This window comes from Carassius gibelio, chromosome B2 (genome assembly GCF_023724105.1).
Source record: "Carassius gibelio isolate Cgi1373 ecotype wild population from Czech Republic chromosome B2, carGib1.2-hapl.c, whole genome shotgun sequence".
NCBI lineage: Eukaryota > Metazoa > Chordata > Actinopteri > Cypriniformes > Cyprinidae > Carassius > Carassius gibelio.
This window is the reverse complement of record NC_068397.1, coordinates 17,042,962-17,064,548: the sequence shown is the minus strand read 5'-3', so window position 1 is coordinate 17,064,548 and position 21,587 is coordinate 17,042,962. Positions and strand designations below refer to the sequence as shown.

Here is a 21,587-nt window from a genome sequence, read left to right as displayed (position 1 = left end):
TTGCGATTGCACATTTGACTAAATATTTAATATTAAAGTGTGGTTAATTTCAAATGGGATTTTATCACTGAATATCGTATAAACTCATGTGTATAGAAAAATCATATTAAAAGAGACATTTTGTGATATACTATTAATATTATTTAGGCCTGTATTTCCAACTAAATCCCCACAAGCTCGTTTGTAATACTGATGGCTGAACCAAAGGTGGTTTGTTAAATATTTACTAGGAAAGAATGAATAAAAGTTTGACTTTATAGTTTAGTAGTTTTGTGCTGGAATATGAATCACTGTCTATTAACGCTGATTTAATGAATCAAGGTTCATTAAATCAATAGTAGGCTACGTTGACACAACACAACGCCGGTTTCCTTCCAAAGACGAGCGTGTTTAATTTTTGGCGGTTTTATCTAACGTCATTACATTAACGTTACCGGTTTACTCGCGTTAAGGACGAGAAGGCGGTTATGTTTCACTTTCAGTCGCTTTTTAAGAGGGAAGAGATGGAGCAGTTTCTGGGTTATGGGGCTGGTCTTCACACTGAGGGAAGGATGGATGAGTTTTACTCTCCTGTCGTTTTTGCAGCTGTGGACTAACAGTGATTGAACCACGGGTAAGTTTACTGCACTTTTACCACAGTAGCCTACATAACACTTATTTATTATACGACATCCGTATCAAACCATCATCTTTTGGGATCAGCTCGATCGGATGATGAATATTTTCAGTTAATTTGTTGAATGCTAATCTTACATGATTAATGAATACGTTGACATTACACGCTGAAGATGAGCATGTATTTTTCCTTTGCGGTTTATTCTGTCCATGTGGTATCTGCTAGAAAAATAATACCTTTCCTTTCTTATTTCCTCTATATTTAGATAAACCCATTATATTTGATACAGCAAGTCCAGCCTTGGGATTATGAAATATGTGGCTTTGTTGCAGGTCCTTGAAAAATCATTCCCAAGGTATTTCTTTTTTTAAATTTATTTATTTTTATTTTTTTAAGCAAGACTTAATTTCACTTTTAATCATATATTTCAGATAATTTATGTTCAGGTTTCTAGAAACGTATCCTATTAAAGAGAAAGTCTACCCCAAAATGGGAAATAATACGTTTATAACAACATGAAAGTGACTAAATGACACAATTTGAATTATTGGGAAATTAAGTCCATTATTAAATACTTTTAGATTTTATGGTCAATCATAAAAGACAGACAGACGAGAGACCCTCTGGAGTTGTCTATGGGGAAATTAAAATATAAGGTTATGGTGAACATATTTTGATGTCCAGTTGAAGACTGTTTTGAATTTAACAGGCAATTCAGAAAAACTGCTGCAATTCATCCGCTGCCCTCGGCTATTTTGGTTTGGTTGAGATGTTAATACATGATGAAATTGTTTAGGATTAATACTTTTCGGTCTCTCTCAAGGGGCATTATTTCTCATGGTTTGACTGACCAAAACATTCTTGCTTGTTTCCTTCTTGTGTAATACTTTGCATTTTTATGAAAACTTCAGTTCATCTTTTCTAGTCCTTGTCTGTCTTTAATTTATCAGTTTAGATTCATGTAAACTGAACCAAAAATTTATCCATAAAGGATTTGAAATGATACTGTACATTTGATTTTGCTAAAAACCTCTGTAAACAGAATAAAAACTCGCTTGGCTTACATTTTTCTAAAATATAAACTATTCATGCATTTTTCTGCACATGGGGGTGTTAGGTAATCTCTACTTTTTATGTTTTGTTTAAGGATTGAAAGAAAACTTTTTTCATGCACTATTGGCTTTTACAACATGGTCAATGGTTAAGTTTGTGTTTAACTATCAGAGTTGGCCAGAAATCCCAGAAGAAAAAAATCAGTCCGTTTACAGTGAAAGCCAATTCATAACCTCACATTATAACTGTGTTATGCGTCAAGCAGAGGATCATTTCATTACTTTTGTTTTGCTTTGGGGTGCACTAAAGATATTAAGCATGAATGGCAAGCTAAAGGTTCTACATTTACCAGAAACTGGAAAAATCTGAAGTTCTTTCCACAAATGCTGTATTAATGGTGCCAGATTTTGTGATTATAATCATGGGCTGTAAGTGGTCTTTTACCCTTTAAAAAGCTCTGTCATCAAATTTGTCAATCAAGTTTGTTTTTCCAGCTTGTATGTTTGTGGTATTTAAAACTACATGAAGCAGAACTAAATATAGGTTGATATGATGCTTTTGGCCTTTCGTTTTCCCTGTTCTTCTAACACTGTCTAAAGAAGTTTGGGTTTGATTTGCTATTCTGAGTGAATATTAACTGTTTTGTTCATGGGCTAATTTAATTGCTCATTACATGAATGAACAAATGATCGCAGAGACTCCATTCACACAAGTAAACAAATAAAATAAAAGAATTGACTTGAGACTTAAATTAGAGACTTATGAACAGTTAAGTGAATAAGTATGGGGAAATATTTTAATTTTATTTTTTTGCTTCTATATAATAAAGCATTCCTGTTAGTCAAACAGTAGAGCGTCTTTCAGTGAGAATTATTTGAGACTTTATATAGACTAAAGTCTTGAGTGTAAACTTGTATGCACTTGTATTGACAAAAATATAAATTCTCCTTTAACAACAAGATGTGAGATATCCAGTATGTACAGTCTAAATCTCTTAACAATCCTTATTGTTTCTGTGTTAAATTTACATAAACTGCTGAACTCAGCATTCATACATCCATTCACAGGTGTCTCTCGATTCTCTGTGATGATTTTGGGCTGCTCCAGTTTATATTACCAGCATTGTTGCAGTGCTGTAAATCACTACAGTGACAAGTTATTTTTATTGGCCATTTAATACTCCAAAAGTTCCTTTAAACAAACGCTTCAGTGACTGTCAAATTCATTTTCATGTCCATGTAAATGTCTTGAAAGCATACCTCTCATGCTATATGTATTGCTGTGGTTTAGGTCAGCTCTTAAAGTTAATTGAATGTGATGATGATCGTGTTGACGGGAACTGTCAAATAGAACTTTAAGGTTCCGGTTGACTCCATTTAAAAAGAACCGACCTCACATATTGGGCCTTCATGCGTTAAAGCCAAGATTCCATAAACTTTTATGGAATGCTGGGAAATATGATCTGAGACCAACAAGAACACTGTGGGGGATCATCAGATATTTTCACTGCAACAAGCCCAAAAACACTGTTTTGAACAGTTTTATTTCTGTGCTGTGCTTTATAGGTGAAACTTAGATTTGTCTTTTTTTTTAGCTTCTCGTTCTACAAATCTCTGAGAAACCATGGATTTACATGTTGAGCTATGGAAATCTGATTGGAAATGCAGGAGGACAGTTTTCTTTTTTAATATGGCTTTTAACAGATGTTCAAGGCTACTGTTATATTAAAAGGACATGATAGGTTAAAGACTGGTCATTATACAACTTCTTTAAATAAAACAAATTAAGTTTGGAATTTCAAGAAAGCAAACATTTATAGGAAAACCTGTTTACCGTAGGTTAATCAATCATCACATTGACATATTACTGCAAAATAATGTAACCTCTAATGAATTATATGACACAAATATGCCGCCCCATCTGAAAAATTGTGACCAAATTTTTTTTTTTTTTTACTGTTTTTAATGATAAATCTAACAGGATATTTTTTACAAAGCACTTGCATTATAAATGCATTATAAAAGACTGCAACTTCGAATTTTTTTTTTTTTTTACTTTACATGAAATAAAAATCAACAAATGATATTTTTATGGAATGTTGCTGTGTTGATTTGTGCACGCCAGTGTGTGTGTGTTTGGTCAGAATTGGTAATATGATAAATGTAGGGTGTGTAAATCTGTATTGTTAATCCTTTTGATCCTTTTTTTTTTATCCGCAAAAATCTTTCATTGGAGGATAATAATTTAAAATGTGAGGAAATATCATTATGAAAGTTTTTTTTTTTTTTTTTTTTTTTTTTTAAATACACGTTGGACACAATTACTGGTACCACCTAGAAAATCTTATGAGGAAAATATATCTGAAATATATTCCTATTCATATTCACAATTTTGCGCACACCAGGGTGATTATGAACATGAAATTATCCAGCCATGGCTTCCTGTTCCACAGAAATATAAAGAGGAGGGAAAACAAAGGCCAAATTCTCTCAATCATCTATCACAATGAGAAAAATCAAAGAATATATTTCTGATGTGCAGCAAAAGATAATTGAGCTTCACAAATTAGTGAAGTAAAATTAGTTTTAAGAATAAGAGGTAGAGCAGCGAAAAATTCCATTTATCATCAGGGCAATAATTAAGAATTTCCAATCAACAGAAAATGTTATGAATCTGTCTGGAAGAGGAAGTTTATCTATATTGTGGTAATGCACGGTGAGGAGGAGAGTTTGAGTGGCCCAAAACTCTTCAAGGATCACAGCTGGAGAACTGCAGAAAAAGGTTGTGTTTCAGATTCAGAAAACCTTATCAAACAGCACCTACTCCACCACATGTTGTTTGGGAGGGCTTCAAGAAAAAAAAAACAAGAAAAGAAAATACTTTCACCAAAAAACAATCTCCAGCATATGCAGTTGTCGGACACAACTGGAACTTCAAACAGGACTAGCTTCTATGGACAGATGTGACTGAAACATTTGCTTTTTAGCAGCAAACACTCGAGACGGGTTTGGGTGAACACAGAGATAAAAAGGACTCCATGTGCACAATTAAATATACTGCTGTATTTTTTTATGTTGTTGTCATGCTTTACTGCTGGAGGTCCTGGACATCTTGTTTAGACACATGGCATCATTGATTCTATCGAATACCAACAGTTTAAAAAAAATTGTGACTGAAAAAAGTGACTGACTCTGTCAGAAATCTTGGATCTTCCAACCAGACAATAATCTAAAAACAAACCTTAAAAACAACGAAAAAATGGGCCGCTGGGCGCAAAACCAAGCTTCTGCTATATGGCCATTCCAGTTCCCTGACCTCCACGGGGTGAATTGAGGAGAAGTACCAGCATGGAGCTGGGAATCTGAATGATCTGGAGTGATTCTGGATGAAGGAATGGTCTCTGATCTCATCAGGTGTTCTCTAACCTCATCAGGCATTATAGGAGAAATCTCCTATACTATGTTGGCAAATGGAGGTTTCAAAAAGTATTGAATAAAAGGGTACCGTTAATTGTGTCCAATGTTAATAGAGAAAAACATGTATTTCATAATGATATTTTCCCCCATTTTACATTTCTATTCTTCATTCAAAGTTTAGATTTTTGTGAATATTTTTAAATAAGAGATCAAAAGGATTAACAGTGCGGATTTGTTTTCATAGCCTTCTTTGGTCATTTACCAAGGGTAACAACAATTTTGATCGTGTATATAGATAGATAGATAGATCTAGATCTATAGATGTATGATGTACAGTATATAATGTCTGCCGTATGCTGGCTCAATGGCTGAGCAATAAGATTGTTCAGAGGCCAGAATAGTCCTTTGATTTAGATATTTTTTTCTGACTAAAAAAAGAGTAACAATTCAAAATGATTTTGTTTTTATCAGCATTATGCTATACCTCAAATGCAAACTGGTTTAGCATAACTTGTGTTTCACCCAGAGTATTGCATTACATTTACATTTAATCAGTTTTCACCAGTTGGCCTTCATCCTTGTAAATCTGTAATCATAGACATTTACTCGACCAGAACCAGAATAGATGTCGTGAAATATGGAATACAAGTTGAAACCAATTAACCGTGTGTAATTTAAAGAGGTCTCGTCTCCTCAAACGCCATGCTGTTGGCAGACATGTGGAGTGTGTAAGTACTGGCTCCACGTACCGTCCGTCCGCCCACCGTGTTCAGTAGAGAAGCTCTGTCCATGTCTGGTGGTTTGGATTCAACCACTGTCATTTCAGTGGAATTTCCTGGCTCCGGAGTTCAGCTGAGTTTTCTCACAGATTTGCACTTGCTTGTAAATGTTCGGACTGACGGGGTGGCAGTGCGGTCAGCTTTAGTTCTTCAGTGATGCATCCTTCCGTCGGTGCTTTAATAACAGTCGGTAATGTGAGACACCCAGTGTTCCCAGTGAGACACAAGTCCACGTATCCAGACGTCTTCCATCACTAAATACAAAAAAAAAAAAAAAAGATTGGACTGGCGCCACAATATGACCAGTGGACCACTGTGGAGCTCCCACATACCCATTTATACTGTGTGTCCTTATGAAGTTACTCAAGTTATGGCTCTATAGTTGATTTCTCAGAACTCCTGATCCATTGATTTTTTTATATATGTTTTTAGAAAACATGTTACTTCACAATAAGGTTCAATTCATAAACATAGTCAGTATATTAAGAATAATTCACTAATAAATCGCAGCACTAATGACCAGTAGTGGGTGTTTATATGATATTGCAGCTACATAAAATAACAAAAATTACATTTTGATAAATGTATTTATTAAAATAATCACACATTAATATGAATGTTTTTACCTTACTTTAAATGTAGCCAAAGACTATAGATGTGTAACTTCTGTTTTTACAAAACAAAACGCATTCACAGAGCCTCATCAACTGACAATTAATCAGCTTGACTTTATGCAATGATGGCAATTTCCAGAGTTAATTATGGTGGATGTGTACGAAGGTAGAGTACAGTAATTTATCTCTACAGTATCTTGTATTGTTTTTTCTGTAGTAGATACTATTAGTGAGGTGTTTGAACTCCTGCACTCTTTCAGTTTTCTAATTTCTTCTGCACTAGCTTTGTTTCTGTCAATACTACTCCGCTTGAGTGTGTTATTAGCTCTTGTATGATAAACTAGTACTGTTTTTTCCTCATTTGTAAGTCTCTTTGAAGAAATGACTAAATGTGGTAAAGGATATTATTCCTCTTTTCAAGGCTGTGTGTCTCGTCATTCATTGTGTTATGTTTAGTAAGAAGAGATGGATAGTCCTGCTAGTTTAGCTTGAATCCAGTCTTTGAATGTACTTCAAAGATGTCTGGCTTGTTGAAAGTGGCAGGGTTGAAAATGACACAAACCTTAACATCATGGTTAATTATGTCTTTTCCCTCTGCTCAGTTAACAGCTGCCAAGCACCTGCTCCAAAGTAATAAATCAGAGTAATTACAAAGCAGATTCATTTATGTCACCTTTAATGCCCATTCTGGAGACAATAAACATGCCAGCCACACGTTTAGCCAACAAGTACAGAGTATGATATAAAAAAAAAAAAATATATATGAAAACATAATTTTCATTTGTGTAATAAATCTTAATAGTGTCGTGCCATGGTGCATTTTATAACATATGTTTGTCCTAAAATAGAAGTGCTCTGAAAATGAAGACAGAAGTATTTATTGCTAAATAAGTACTCATTTCCCAGTCAGATTACACAGCTGTGTTTAGCAATCTGCGGTGATATTAAAATGAAAGAATTCCTTAAATGGAATCATATGGTTTTCTTATGCATTTGTTCCAATTTCATCAGCAATTTGCCTTAAAACTCAGCTTTTTAAAGGCAATAATAGGTTATTTCATTCAGCATAATTCTGAAAATTGCTGAAGGCAATTTACAGAGAATTTACCCCAAAATGTATATGGTTTATTTTTCATCATATACTCTTTTGTCGTTCTTTCTTATGTTTATTCATAAAATCTGATATTTTGAATAATGCTGGTAATCAAACAGTTAATGGTGCCCATTGACTTACATTGTATTATTGGGTACCAAAAACTGTGTTCAGTTCTTCAAAATCATCTTTTGTGTTCAAAAACAAACTTATACAGGTTTGCCATGACATGAGGGTGAGTAAATGATTACAAAGTGTTCATTTTTGGGTGAACCATTCCTTTAAAGGTGTACATTTTCATCTTGTATAAAACAGAAATTAGCTGAGGTGTTTAATATATCCACAATTCGAGTGGAAGGAATTTTAAAGACCTCTGGTAAAGTCTGAACGGTATTGAATAACTTCAAGAGTGGCATATGGTGTTTCTCCATTAAGTTCTTTAGGTGTGAAAGCATAATGGACAGGACAACAACACTTTAGTGAACCACTATTGAGAAAACAGTCTGATAAAGGTTCATTGAGTGCAAAAGGTAAAGATTCTGCATGGCCAGAGAATCTTATTATACCAGTTACACCGAATCAATCCATTAGTCATGCCATGCTGTAACTCATGTGTTCCCATGAGTATGTAGAGATTTCTTATTATTTTAATATGCTCGTTTGTTTTCCTTATTTTCGGTGGGTAACCAAACGCATTTGTTTAATGAACCTTGAAACTTTACAGCAATGTAAGAGGCATTTGCAAAATAGATGTCATCAACATTTAATTTTAATTGTGCTTTTGTGTGTGTGAGTGTGTGTTTAATTGGTCATAAATTTGGGTTCTGATTTGTGGTTTTCAGAGTTATGCATGATATATTTTTGATATTCTGTCAGACATTTAGTCATTATAATTTGTTCATTAGATTCCTCGCCACTTATTCTGCAAGAGAAAACCACAGTGACCCATTACTAAATATGTTTCTGTTTAAATAACACATTTACTGTAAGGAGGCATGGCCATCAACTTAAAAAAAGAAAAGACAAAAATGCTACACTTTATCTTCTGTGATTATAAACTTAGATTGAATCTTATTTACAGTAGTGTTATACACATACAATGTGGGAAGAGGATTTGACATATTAAGCCCTGTTGATGCATGTAGTCAAAGCACTCTCGCTTTAACTTGCCAGCTCAATCATGGCAGCACATCACTGGATCACTTGAGCGAATGTGTGCAGAGTGTTAAAGCGCGCATGAATTTAGCACAGTAGTGTGAGTGTTGGACAGGAGAGACCTCTTGAAGACTCTTCCCCACTGTTCCAGGCCTGCTTCTCATTAGCTGAGGGATGTGGTACATTAGAGTCTCGGTTTTGGTACCAGATATCTGCATCCTGGTTCCAAGCAATCTGTCTGTCAGGGCACAAATGTCTCTCTGTTAATCTTTACCAAGTCTGAACATTGCTACCTGCACCCTCAAAGAGAAGAAAAACACACACCCTAATCATGTCCAATTCATGAGAGGACTGACAGAGTTTTTATTGAACCATATTGGCTCCTAGTGCAGCGATTCCGACCTCGGCGGTCTGCTGGCTTTCAGCGGCTGTGGATGTCACCCTTGAGGAGTTTGGTTTGGTGGTACAGTCTGTTAAGAAGAGGAACTGCAGTAACACAGGCGTTCTTGTACAGTTAAGTCTATGGTTTAAAGGGAAGTTAATGCAGACTGAGATTCACTGCGACAAATGGTTTATTGTTTTGTTTTCTATTTGAGACCAGACAGGACACCTACTGGAAACAAGGAAATGAAGACTGGTCTCTGCAAATTTAATCACTGTCACAGTGCGAATGCAGCTATTTTGATGAACAAGCAGTACAATATTAGTATGACTCAAATCTGTTAATTGGGAATATGCATTTTTTTAGTATTTCCAACAGACATAGTCATATAATAAAGATAATCTCTCCCCACTTTTTCTGTAATGAGAAGCCACTGTTATGGTGCATATTTTTAAATATTTGAAAACATTTTATTTATTGCTGTTATGGCAAAGCATCATTACTCCAGTCTTCAGTCACATGTTCCTTCAGAAATCATTCTGAAATGCTGTTTCTGAAATCAATGTTGAAAACAGGTGTGCTGCTTAATATTTCTGACGCATGTTTTTTCAGGATTCTTTAATAAATAGAAAGACCAAAACAGAATTTATTTGAAATAGAAATCTGTTGTAAAATTATAATAATCTTTTACAGTCTATTTTGATTGTTTGAATACATTCTTGATTACCAAAAGTTAAAATTTTCTAATAACCCCAAACTTTTGAACATTGATGATGAGGTTTTTCATTGTTCTTTTTTTACAGTAATCGTTACATTGATACTAATTTTTACCCTTTATTTTTTCCCTTTGCAGTAAAAAGTGACTGGTAAAAGGACTGAACAGAGCTTTGCATTCTGAAACCGTTAAGATGATGGAAAAACCAAACACCATTCAGCCTCAACATGCACCAGTTTATCCTGAGGTCTTCTACCAACACACTTGACCTGATATTTCTGATTGGAATTGACTGCATAAATTCATCCATTTATTCCTGACGTTCCTTCCAGGTACCTTGTGAATCATCACAGGTGTGTCACTGCTAACATTTGCGACCCCTGAATAATTTCTACAGTTTGATTCACATCCAGAGGGAAGCTAACTGGAGGAACGTCATGAGGCCTACAGGTCTAAGTCCAGCGGTTGCACAGCTGGACCAGTGTGGCCTTGTGAACAATGATGAAAAATACCTGTCTTCTTTAAACCAAGCTGTTCACATGGAAGCTCTGAAGATGTGGAGCTTGTCTGAGTCGCCTGTGTCGATAACAACAGATGATTTCGATTTGGTCTGTTCCACAGAAAGAACCATTGTGTCCTATATCAGCAGCGCAAAGAGTGACACGTCGGTTGTAGATAACCTATCGCACGTGAGTGACACATTGTCCCCTTCCTTATTCTGCTCCTCCCTGTCCACGTCATCTTTCAGTGCCTTCTCTCCATCCTTCTCCTCTCCTTCCTCAAGCCACTCATCTGGCTCAATGTCAGAGCTGTGTTTGACTTCTCCATCTCTTTCGACTCTCTGCGGTCCACCTGAGGCCCAGGACCTTCTCTACAGTTGCACACCACAGAAACCTCCAGAAGGATGTTTATATCCCAAGTCTCCTAAACAAGAACCTGTTGCTGAATTCCATCTTTGTAACGAGAAGCTTCTGCACAAGGAAGATCTCCTTCAGTATCTCTGCACTGACACAGACGCAGCCAAAGAACAAAGCCAGCATCTTAACCTTCACAATACTCAGACAGAAGTGTCAGAAAAGCTTCCTACACTGCAGCAGTTGAAGAATGATCTGGGACTAAGTGGGCTTCCTGGGGCTGAGGGAATGAATGAACACCTGAGTGAAGAACAGCCGTGCAGATGGATGGATTGTAGGGCTACCTATGGGCTGAAAGAAGAACTGGTGAGACATATAGAGAAGGTTCACATAGATCAGCGAAAAGGCGAGGAATTTACCTGCTTCTGGGCAGGATGTGTCCGTCGGCACAAGCCCTTCAATGCTCGATACAAACTGCTCATTCATATGAGAGTCCATTCTGGTGAAAAGCCCAACAAATGCATGGTGAGTTCAGTTTTTATTTTCAATCAGGTGAATTTACAATAATATTAAACATTACAGCATAGAATAGGACATACTGAAAAAAAAAAAGTAAAAATTCCGAACTTGTGACACCCAGAGAGTGACATAATTTGACCTAAATTTCAGGAAAAGAGTTTTTAGACATGCTGAAAAAAAAAAACTTAAACAGATATTTTTCTTTAATGCGAAATCTGAATTTATTAGTAACAACAACTTAACATTTAGTCTAAAACTACATTTTAAATCTTTTAAATATTGGACCTTCTGGTAATGATTATTGTATATTTTATTTATTATAATTTTATATCATTTTCTGGTGTGTCAGGCCCTGGTTTGCCACTGATTATACACTCTGTCACATCTACATTACCATTCTGAAGTTCGGCTCGAGATTATAGAAATAAACACTTCTATTCAGCAAGGACACATTAAGTTAATCAGAATTGACACTAAAGACATCTATAATGTTACAAAAGTTTTCTTCATTCAAATAAAATAAATAATTCAAATAAATGCTGTTATTTTTTAATTTCCATTCATCAAAGACTGCTAAAAAAAATGCATTAACAGAAATATATTATTTAAATATTTATAATGTTAAAATATTATAAATAAGCATATTAGAATGATTTGATGATTCAACATTAAAAATAAAATATATTAAAAGAGATAACATTGATTTTAACTGAAAAACCTTGGTGTGCTTCAGAGACTTTCTTTGGGTAGTGTATATCACAATATTGTGCCAGACACTGAACACAGGTGTTGTTTTACTAATACATATCATTTGTATCAATCAGTAAAAACTCAAGACATTTTTATTTCAATCCATGCCAGTTCTTTGAAGTAAGAGTTTGTAATTGAGAAAGACTGACATGTGGACTCAATCTTTCTTCACCTCCAAAGATGGATGCATTGCAGCTTTTAAAGATTTAGACATTTTAGAATTGTTTATAGTTCACTTAAAAATTGCAATCGTGAAAATTGCCTAGAGACTGATATTTCGCAATCATCGATTCAGTCAACTCCTTCCAGGACGACTTTGAAGAAGGATTTTAAGATTAAGTTTTGCAGTATTCATTGCCTGATTGTTTTTTAAGGAATTCAACAATGACACTTGTAAGTGTCCTCATGCATTGTTAGGGAACAGCAAAATGTTCTTTCATTCTGTTACCTGATATTGAATAATCATAACCAGAACTTAAGGTTCATCTCTTATTTTTGAGATCTGCGTAGATATATATTACATAGAATATAATAATAGATGGATACAGTCAAGCTCAAAGATATTACTTCAAGCAGTGTCCTAAACCTATAATAATTTAATACTTTGATGAAGCTGTGTTTCATTTCCTTCACCGTGAGCTACATAGGAAATGTGTTTCTTTTTAATGATGCAAGATAGCCGTGGGATATTATTTCATCTATTTGTTTTATTTTTCTCTTTAAACTGTGGTGGCCAGAGGACTATCATTTGGGAAACATTTTGTCCTGAACGATAATAGGTTTTTACAAATAAATGTAGTTCGATTAGTGGTTTGATCATAATTTGTAACTGATTTTTAATGTAAACAGCACGGCTAATAAGATTAAAACCATTCATGCTTTTATGTATTGTTATCAGTTTTAAACATAATTTAAATCTGAGAGAGTACATTATACAGAATTCTGAATTTGTCTGCTTTAAAGGGGTCATATGATGCTTTTTAAATATCATTATTGTGTATTTGGTGTAACAGAATATGCTGACATGCTTTAATGTTCAAAAAAGTAAAATAATTTTCAAAAAACTAAAATAATTTTTCAAATACTGTACATTATTGTATGTCCTCTATGCTCCGCCTCTCTCAAATGCGTCATTTTCTACAAAGTCCCTCCTTCTGACAAGAGCAGTCTGTTCTGATTGGCCAACTGACCCTGTGCATTGTGATTGGCCGAACACTGCAAACACCTTTCCATAATCGTGAGCTTTATCTTTCAAAATAAATGTAGAGACAGTTAATAATGTCCTTAGATTTACCATCATTTTAAGCCTGAAAGGGGAACAGAGTGACGTGACAGACATAGTGATGAAGCTCGCATTTGTGTGCAGTACACAAGCTACAGATGTTTAAGACAGCTCTCTCCACTGTGTGACCCTGTCTCTCTCTCCTTCTCTTTCTCTTTCTCTCTCTCTCACATACACACACAAGCACGCACATACTCACGCGCAATGCTCAAAACTCATTTGAACATTCAAAAGCAAATACTTAAACTAATAACAAAACATACTTACAGTAACTGATTCAGAATCGCCAGATTGTCGTAGCAAAGTCAGAATGACCTCCTCTTCTAGGTTCAAAAAACAGTCGTCCATATGTTGTAAGTAATTTTAAAGATTCCTAAATGCATCTACTGTACTTTCAGAAGGCCAAAAAAGTGCTTTTGCTTTCGCCTAGATACACACAGCATCTCCCTGACATGGCTGCTTCAACTCTAACTGCGGTTACTGAAACCACGCCTTCTTACTTTGCGTCAACGTTTGGGCGGCATTACGCAAATATTTCCACATAGTGATGTAGACATGTGGGCGTGTTTGAATAAGCCATTTTAGAGGGGCGTGGCAGAGTCTTAACTTTGATTAAGAATATCTTTTTGGATTTGAGACTTTAGTCTTTGCAACTTTATAAATCTTCTTTATGCACCAAAAGCTTTTAACAGTCCAAAGATAAAGGAAAAATTATAATCGCATCATATGACCCCTTTAACACACTTGAGATGGTTTTTGTTTTTTATTTATTTATTTGTATTCACATTCATAACCCATTTTTTGGTGTACTTCAATGAAAGTGTATTTGATTTGGATAAATGTGTCTCCTAAATGAATAAAACATCGAAACGTCAACTTGGTTAATTAAAATGTTATAGCCATAAATGCATAAATGTAAAGATGCTCAATGAAACCCTATTTATTTTTCATATAACCTCATCATGACATCACACCTGTGACCGCCAAAATGTGTTTTATAATTTTGCAGAATTGCTCCAACCAAAAGTCTGCATGACTGCGGCTGCCACCTTGAATCAGCTGGGCTTATTACTGACCCCCTCGCTGGCTTCTCTCCAACTCAAACATCTTAGCAGAGCCTTGTTCTAACAGGAACCAGCTTTGAACATATCTCTTTAATAAACTTGGGATAGTGGCATGTGTGTCTGTGTGCGGATCTTCAGAACAAGCCTCATAAATGTGCATGAACTGACAACATGAATAGCATTTATAGACAATTATTTACAACCATATGAGCACTTGACATTTATGTGGCTTAATAGCTATAATTTCCCAACATCATTTTGAGCTTAAGGCACTAACTTGCACTCATGTCTTTCAAAACCTGTATGACTTTCTTTCTACTCCAATTAAAGCAATTAATGATAACCGAACATACAGTCTGCTGTTTTCCATACAATGAAAGTGAAAGTTGACCACCTCTCAGCTGTCATGCAAGATTTTGAATTAATAATAATTTGAGTGTTTATCTTTTCATAAGTAACTTGGGATGTATAGTACATAGACTTTATTTATGATGCTATTATTGTGCTTTTTTTGTCTCTTTTGAGCTTGATGTCCCCTGGTCTCCATCCACTTTCATTGCACAGTATGAAGCAGCTTGAACATTCTTCAGAGGTTCTTCTTTTGTGTTCTATGGAAGAAAAAATGTAATATGGGTTTGTAACAACATGAGGAGTTGATGGCAATATTTTCATTTTTTGGATGAACTACTGTTCATTTTAAGAAAATTCTGTTTTTAACATCTTTGCATTACATAACTGTGCACTGTGGCAAAAACATTTCCTGTTCCAAAACTGGTATCATTTTGAGCTTTAAAAAAGACCCATGGAAAACATTTCATGCCACCACTTTCTCACTTGTCTATCAAGCATAACTTGGTATCAGACAAGACATGTCTTCTAGTTGTTTTTGTTTAGAGATTGAATGGCAAAAAAAAAGTTTCTGTTTCATATCATCTTCTAATCAATTGCATATATTAATCCCTGCTTACATACAAATCATGCATGTACTCTCTTCCACTAAAGCATGTCATAATTTGCATGCACATGTACATGCATGATTTTTTGCTTTTTCCCTCATATGGATATATGCTTGGGTATTTTCTTGTAGTTTGAAGGCTGCAATAAGGCATTTTCCCGTCTGGAGAACTTGAAGATCCACCTGCGCAGCCACACCGGAGAGAAGCCCTACATTTGCCAGCATCCCGGCTGTCTCAAGGCCTTCAGCAACTCCAGTGATCGAGCCAAACATCAGCGCACACATCTCGACACGGTATGACCATTCTTATGACTCTATCAGGTGTAAACACAAAAACACGTTAAAAATGCACTGCGGAAAATCGTACAGTTGGATCTTAAAGTCTCGGAAGAAAACAATATTTATATGCACACATTTATTTAGTTCACTTTTCTCCATTTTAGGTCAGTAATTAAACAAAGACATTCTAAAAGTTCCTTTAACTAATTATAAATATGCAAAATATGATTTTTACTAGTGGTTCTTGGACCCCACTGTTTAACCTATATAGCTGTGAATTTACATTTATACCTAGTCTGCAGAAGGTGTACACCACTAATGAAAACAAACAAGCGAGGGAAGCTTACTTGTCACTTTTTCCAGACAAAGTAGTCGTAATAACAGGGTTATATTTACACTAAATTCAGAGTAAGGAATTATAGTCTGGAACACTGGTGAGATCTCCTTTCACTTTAATGGCTGAAGAAAAAAAGAGAGCCACTTCAGCGACTACCAGCTCTGGCTGCACATCTCTCTCCGCAGCTCTCCCACTGCGGCTCTCATGCCAGTCTGTAAAGCTGTGTAACAACCAGCCTGCGAGTGATATCTGTTTCCTCAGTACACTTAAGTCAACAGAGCTGATTTATTCAAAGCAGGGTGGTTTCGTTCACTGCTGTCAGTAAGCTTCTGATGGCAGCCGTTGCACTTCTAATTGGAGACGTTCTAACCATGCAAATGTCCTGATTCATCATATAGATGAGTGGAGCACATCTCTGGAAGTGATTTTTCAGAGCTGTTAGAATTATGTCACTGTTTGTTATCAATGCAGACTTTGGGAATGTTATCCAACAAAGCATTTACTTTTCCTTCGCAACCTCCATCGGACTCTCTAGCACAGCTGAAATGTTTAATGTAACAGACACAACATTATTGATTAGTCAGTGCCGTTTTAAGAATTTGTGTAGGGTGAAGTGCGGTTAATATTTGAAGTGGACAGATGCGGCGAATTCATAATATTTACTGAATCTTTTTGTGTGTGTATCACACTGCACCTGTGTAATATCCTGTGGAGGGTTTGTTTCATGTAGCCGTGTGAAGCATCTGAAAACCTTTGTTTTTGTTGTTTTTTGGGGAGAAAATTCATGAAGCGTCCTATACTTTGAAAGAGTGTATAAAGTATTTATTTCATATATTTTGATACAAAATTTGCAGCATAAAGTCAAAAACAAGTGCTACAACTGTTAATATAATAAAGAAAGGTCATTTTGTAATGTTTTTTAAAAAAAAAAGTTATATTGTAAAGTATTAAAATTACTGTTTTATATTTGAATCTGTTTTAAAATGTTATTTATTCCTGTGATGGAATTTTCAGCAGTCATTACTCCAGCATCACATAATTCTTCAGAAATCACTCTGATATGCTAATTTGGTGCTCAAGAAACATTTCTTATTATTATCAATGTTGAAAACATTTGTTGCACTGCTTAAAGGGTTAGTTCACCCAAAAATGAAAAGGCTGTGTTTTACTCACCCCCGAGGCATCCTAGGTGTATATGACTTTCTTCTTTCAGATGAATCCAGTCGGAGTTATAAAAAATTGTATTTGATCTTCCAAGCTGTTTAATGGCACTTAGCGGGTGTTGCATGCATCAGTCCAAAGGAAGTTAAATAAAAAGCACCCGTCCATAAAAAAAAGTTTTTCACACACCTCCGGGGCGTGAATAATGGCATCCTGTGGTGTGTCAATGCGTTTTTGTAAAAAAAATCCATATTTAAAACATAACTATTTTAATGTAACTCTTGTTCACTGTTGTACACGGAAACAGTTCCGGGCGGGTGACGTATGAGGTCAGCGTTGAAGTTATGAACGCAGAATCGCAGGGGAGAGATCAAAACAAAACAATGGTCACTAATTAGAAGTACAAAACGAGGATTTGTAAAGAAGAATTTTGGAGGATTTCGATATAACCCAAGAAGAGACTGGTTTTCCTTTGCTAAAGTAAGGAAACTTTCCTTCCTTTGCTCCTGTTAACAATGAGACTTTGGTTTTCATGAGACTCTCCTTAGCCCTTGCGCAACACTGACCTCATACGTCATCCACCCAGAGCTGCTTCCATGTACAACAGTGAGTGCAAGCGATTATTACATCGGTTCACTAGAGGAGGCCTTTGTTCACCCCCCGGAGCTGTGTGAGACACTTTTTTTTAAAGGACTAGTGCTTTTTATTTAACTTCTTTTGGTCTGATGCATGCACCACTCACTGAGTGAAATTAAACAGCTTGAAAGATCTATTTTTAAAATAACTCAGACTGAATTCTTCTAAAAGAATAAAGTCATATACATCTAGGATGACTCTGGGGTGAGTAAAATACAGCCTAATTTTCATGTTTGGGTGAACTAACTCTTTAATGTTTTTGTGGAGTCGTTTGTTACATTATAGATGTCTTAATTTAATGTATCCTTGATTAAATGTATTAACTTCTTTCAACAAAAAAATCTTATTGACCACAAACCTTTGAAAAGTGGTATATTTTTGTTTGTTTAAAGCAGAGAAGCAGTTTAAAAAAATATTAATAATATTTGAATTATTTTCACTGAATCAAAATCATATGATGCAACCAAAATCCAGAAAAAAAGCATATATACATAAAACGATATATCATAGACGAAATAAAAAAAATGAAATTATATCATAGAGTGGACCCTTGCAGAAGTCTCTTTAATATATCAGATAATTTGGCCTCCTTATGACAAGGCAAAGTTAGTTCAGATTGTAAAGCGTCATTGGGTTTGACCACACTCAAAAACTGGAATGATATTTATTTATAAATATTTAAATATATGCATTATATGCATTATATGTACATTCTTCCTCAGTTCATTGTTCATTGCACATGTAAATGACTCATTAATCTTTGTCTCCTCTGCTGTGCCTCTTGCTTCATTATTTTATGTGGCACTTCTTGTAGAAACCGTATGCATGTCAGCTCCCAGGGTGCACCAAACGTTACACCGACCCCAGCTCATTGCGCAAACACGTCAAGGTCCACTCCAGTAAAGCCCTGCAGGCACAGGAAAAGGTAACAATTTCAAGTGTTTGTTAGTTTTGTATCAAGAGACTCTTACAACAACCAACAACAGCCTCACATTCCATAACTTAATAACCCAAAACAAAGATACATGCACACGCAACATGCAGCTAATTAGATGATCTTAATGACCTGAGAAATGAAGTCACATCGTTTAATGCATTAACTTCATCAGTAATCTTCATCCCAGAGATCTTTGATGAAAATGCCTATTGTTTTATGGGCTGTTCCTGCTTTCCAAACAAAGGAGAATGAAGGAGATCTTTGTGTATTCCCATGGCTTTGGCCTTCTAAGCAAGAACACATGTGTTCCCGTAACACAGTTAATAAGCAGAGCAGCACTATTCCTCAAGAGGCCAGATGTGACATGCAAATAGCAAACATGCTCAGCAGCTCCAATGAAGGCTCAAATGAATCAACAACAAAAAGTTGTTTCAGCCTCAGTAAGATTTTGCCGCTCTCACAGCCAAGCAGTACATCCTCGCGGTACTTTTCTACAAAGGCAAAATGCAGTACATGTGCCCACACTCGAACTGAGAAAAAGGCTTTTCTTTAAGTTGAATTTCATTGATTTCACATCAGTTTTCACACTCTAGTTCTGTTTTTGACTTTTGGCCAAAATCCATCAGTCACAGATCATAGTCTAAAATGTAGACCCCAGATTCTATGCTTTATCAGCATAGAAAATCAGTGCTGTACATTTTATGCATATGTAATCTGTTTCTTGACAGGTCCAGCTATATAATAAGGTGGAGCAGGAAGTTGGGGATGTGTGCCTTGGCTTGCAGCATCTTCATGGCTCCGCTCCTTCAGTACAGAGTCCAGACCATAGGCGTCCTGCTTCCCTCAGTGAGATTCATCAGGAGGGTTTTACTGGTAGGTGCATAGCTTATGGTCTATAATGAAAACTTTGGAAGGCCTGCAAGATATTTTGCCTGCTGTAAAACTGAAGGAATAGAAATGACCAGCATATTGTGTTTTTGATGATGGCCCTGGCATCCTCTTGACAGCTTTTCTCAGAAAGACTCCAGCATCTGGTTGGACATTCATGCTGGCCTTAGCTGGTCTTTTCAGCTTGGAAAGCACATATATTTTGCAGAAGGCCCTATGGTTTGTTTGTAGTCTTAATGTGTTTCTGGAAAATGACAAAAAAGACTTTGAAAAAGAATTTTCGACGTGGCATTTAATAAAATTTATTTGTATGGATTATTTAATTGTTTTTGTATGTGTGTGTTGTACTACAGTTCTCTGACAATTTTTTGGGCCAAAATTCAAAGTTTGAGCATTGCTGTGAAACACAGAACTTTAAACTTTGGTCTAGTTTTTGGACAATTTGTATTTCTTTTTTCAATCAAATCAGAACAAAAAAATAATAATTCAAATTTATATCTGCCAAAAAAAAAAAAAAAAATATATATATATATATATATATATATATATATATATATATATATATATATATATACATTTTATCAAAACACAAAAACCAAATTTATTTGTAATGTATTTCTAGCTCAGCATTAAACGAAACATCGTTTTTGTCATGATAGTTTAGCTAAAGATAGTGTAATATGCAGTACAATGCAATAGTTTAGAAATTGAGATATAACCGTAAATTAGCATTAAAGTGTAAATTTAATGATGGAATAAAAAACACCTGAAAGTATGTATGTAATGAGATACAATACTCTTCAAAAGTATAGAGTCGGTAATATTTTGTAATCTTTTTGAAAGAAATCTCTTATGCTAATCCAGGCTACATTTATTTGATCAAAATGCTGTAAAAATATATAATGAAATTATGTAATATTATATTTTATAAAAGGATTTATAATTCTTTGTTGAACATAACTTATTTGAAAAAGAAATCTTCTCTAACAATATAAATGTCTTTAGATTGTTTTAATGCATTTTTGCTGAATACAAGTATTAATTTCTTCCAAAAAAATAAATAAAAAATCATACTGACCCCAAAGTTTTAAACGGTAGTGTAAAGGAACCTAATGCTAGTGAAAGATGACATTGTATAACCCTGCACACAAGAAGTCTGTATAATTCCAGCCGCTATCCATTTTTAACCAGTGCACTGAAAAAAATATTGTTTATATGAGCATGCCATTTAGCATTACAGATGTGTCCAGGGGAGAATGTGCTCAGACCAGTGAGCCCCGTCCACTCCCTTCCTCATTTCCCTTTACCCATCATTTACACTACGCACTATTTCTGACATCAGCTGTTCCGACCAGCTCAAAAGAGCAGTGTTTGCGCAGTCACTGGGCACCCACCGTGGGCAAGCGGCCACCCCACGCATGTCTCTAACACTCCAGAACCTTTTCCATTCCAGCCGCTTTTCCTTCAGATGCTTGAGACCGAGTCAAGAAGCTGTCAGACAGCGCAGGGCTCCTTTAGTCAACACCTGAAGTGAAAATCCATGAGGGCAGTCCGCACTAATCGCCTCAGACTGCTTGCGATTTTTCTAAGCGATGTAGAAGGCAGACAGAAGCCACAGATATTTCTGTCGTCTGATTCTGACGAAAAATAAACAACTACAGTATGTGTTTCAGATGAAGAATAACTATGAGAGATGTTTCACATGAGCAAGCCAAGGTGAAAGCATTATTCATTCTGACCTTGATCAATCAGGAAGAATAAGAGAAATTAAACAGAAATGTTATGACATTGACTTCTTGATCGGTTTTAACATTTTAAAACAGGTTGTAATTCTCTCAGTGAACCCAGATTATAATAATGAGCGAGACTTTACACAGTTTTACAACACATCATGTGATATGGGTTTTAAAGTGCTATCCAGTCATACAATATTTATCGTGTACTATCATGTCTCTTTTTTCGTTCTCAATAAAATGTTGTACTTTTTTAGAAACATATTGAAGTTTTTGGTATGTTTCATCATCTCCTAAAATCCCTTGGTAGACTGCAACAAATAAACATTATAGAAATATAAAATTGATAACTTCAATAGATAACTTGAT

The 21,587-nt window shown here is 35.4% G+C and overlaps 1 protein-coding gene across 2 annotated transcripts in view; it reads left to right on the top strand.

The window, feature by feature from the left end:
- Positions 1-61: 61 nt before the first annotated feature.
- The window catches only part of LOC127951553 (zinc finger protein GLIS1), a 28,643-nt gene continuing 7,117 nt past the window's right edge, over positions 62-21,587 (top strand). The window contains exons 1-6 of one of the 2 annotated variants that reach the window (XM_052549502.1): positions 62-613; positions 9,962-10,070; positions 10,156-11,202; positions 15,380-15,541; positions 18,475-18,585; positions 19,326-19,470. In XM_052549502.1, coding sequence (XP_052405462.1) covers positions 10,261-11,202; positions 15,380-15,541; positions 18,475-18,585; positions 19,326-19,470 — 1,360 coding nt within the window. In that variant the 5' untranslated portion in view covers positions 62-613; positions 9,962-10,070; positions 10,156-10,260. Of the gene's footprint in view, positions 614-9,961; positions 11,203-15,379; positions 15,542-18,474; positions 18,586-19,325; positions 19,471-21,587 lie in introns of both variants that reach the window. The other variant, XM_052549501.1, reaches the window with a different exon arrangement.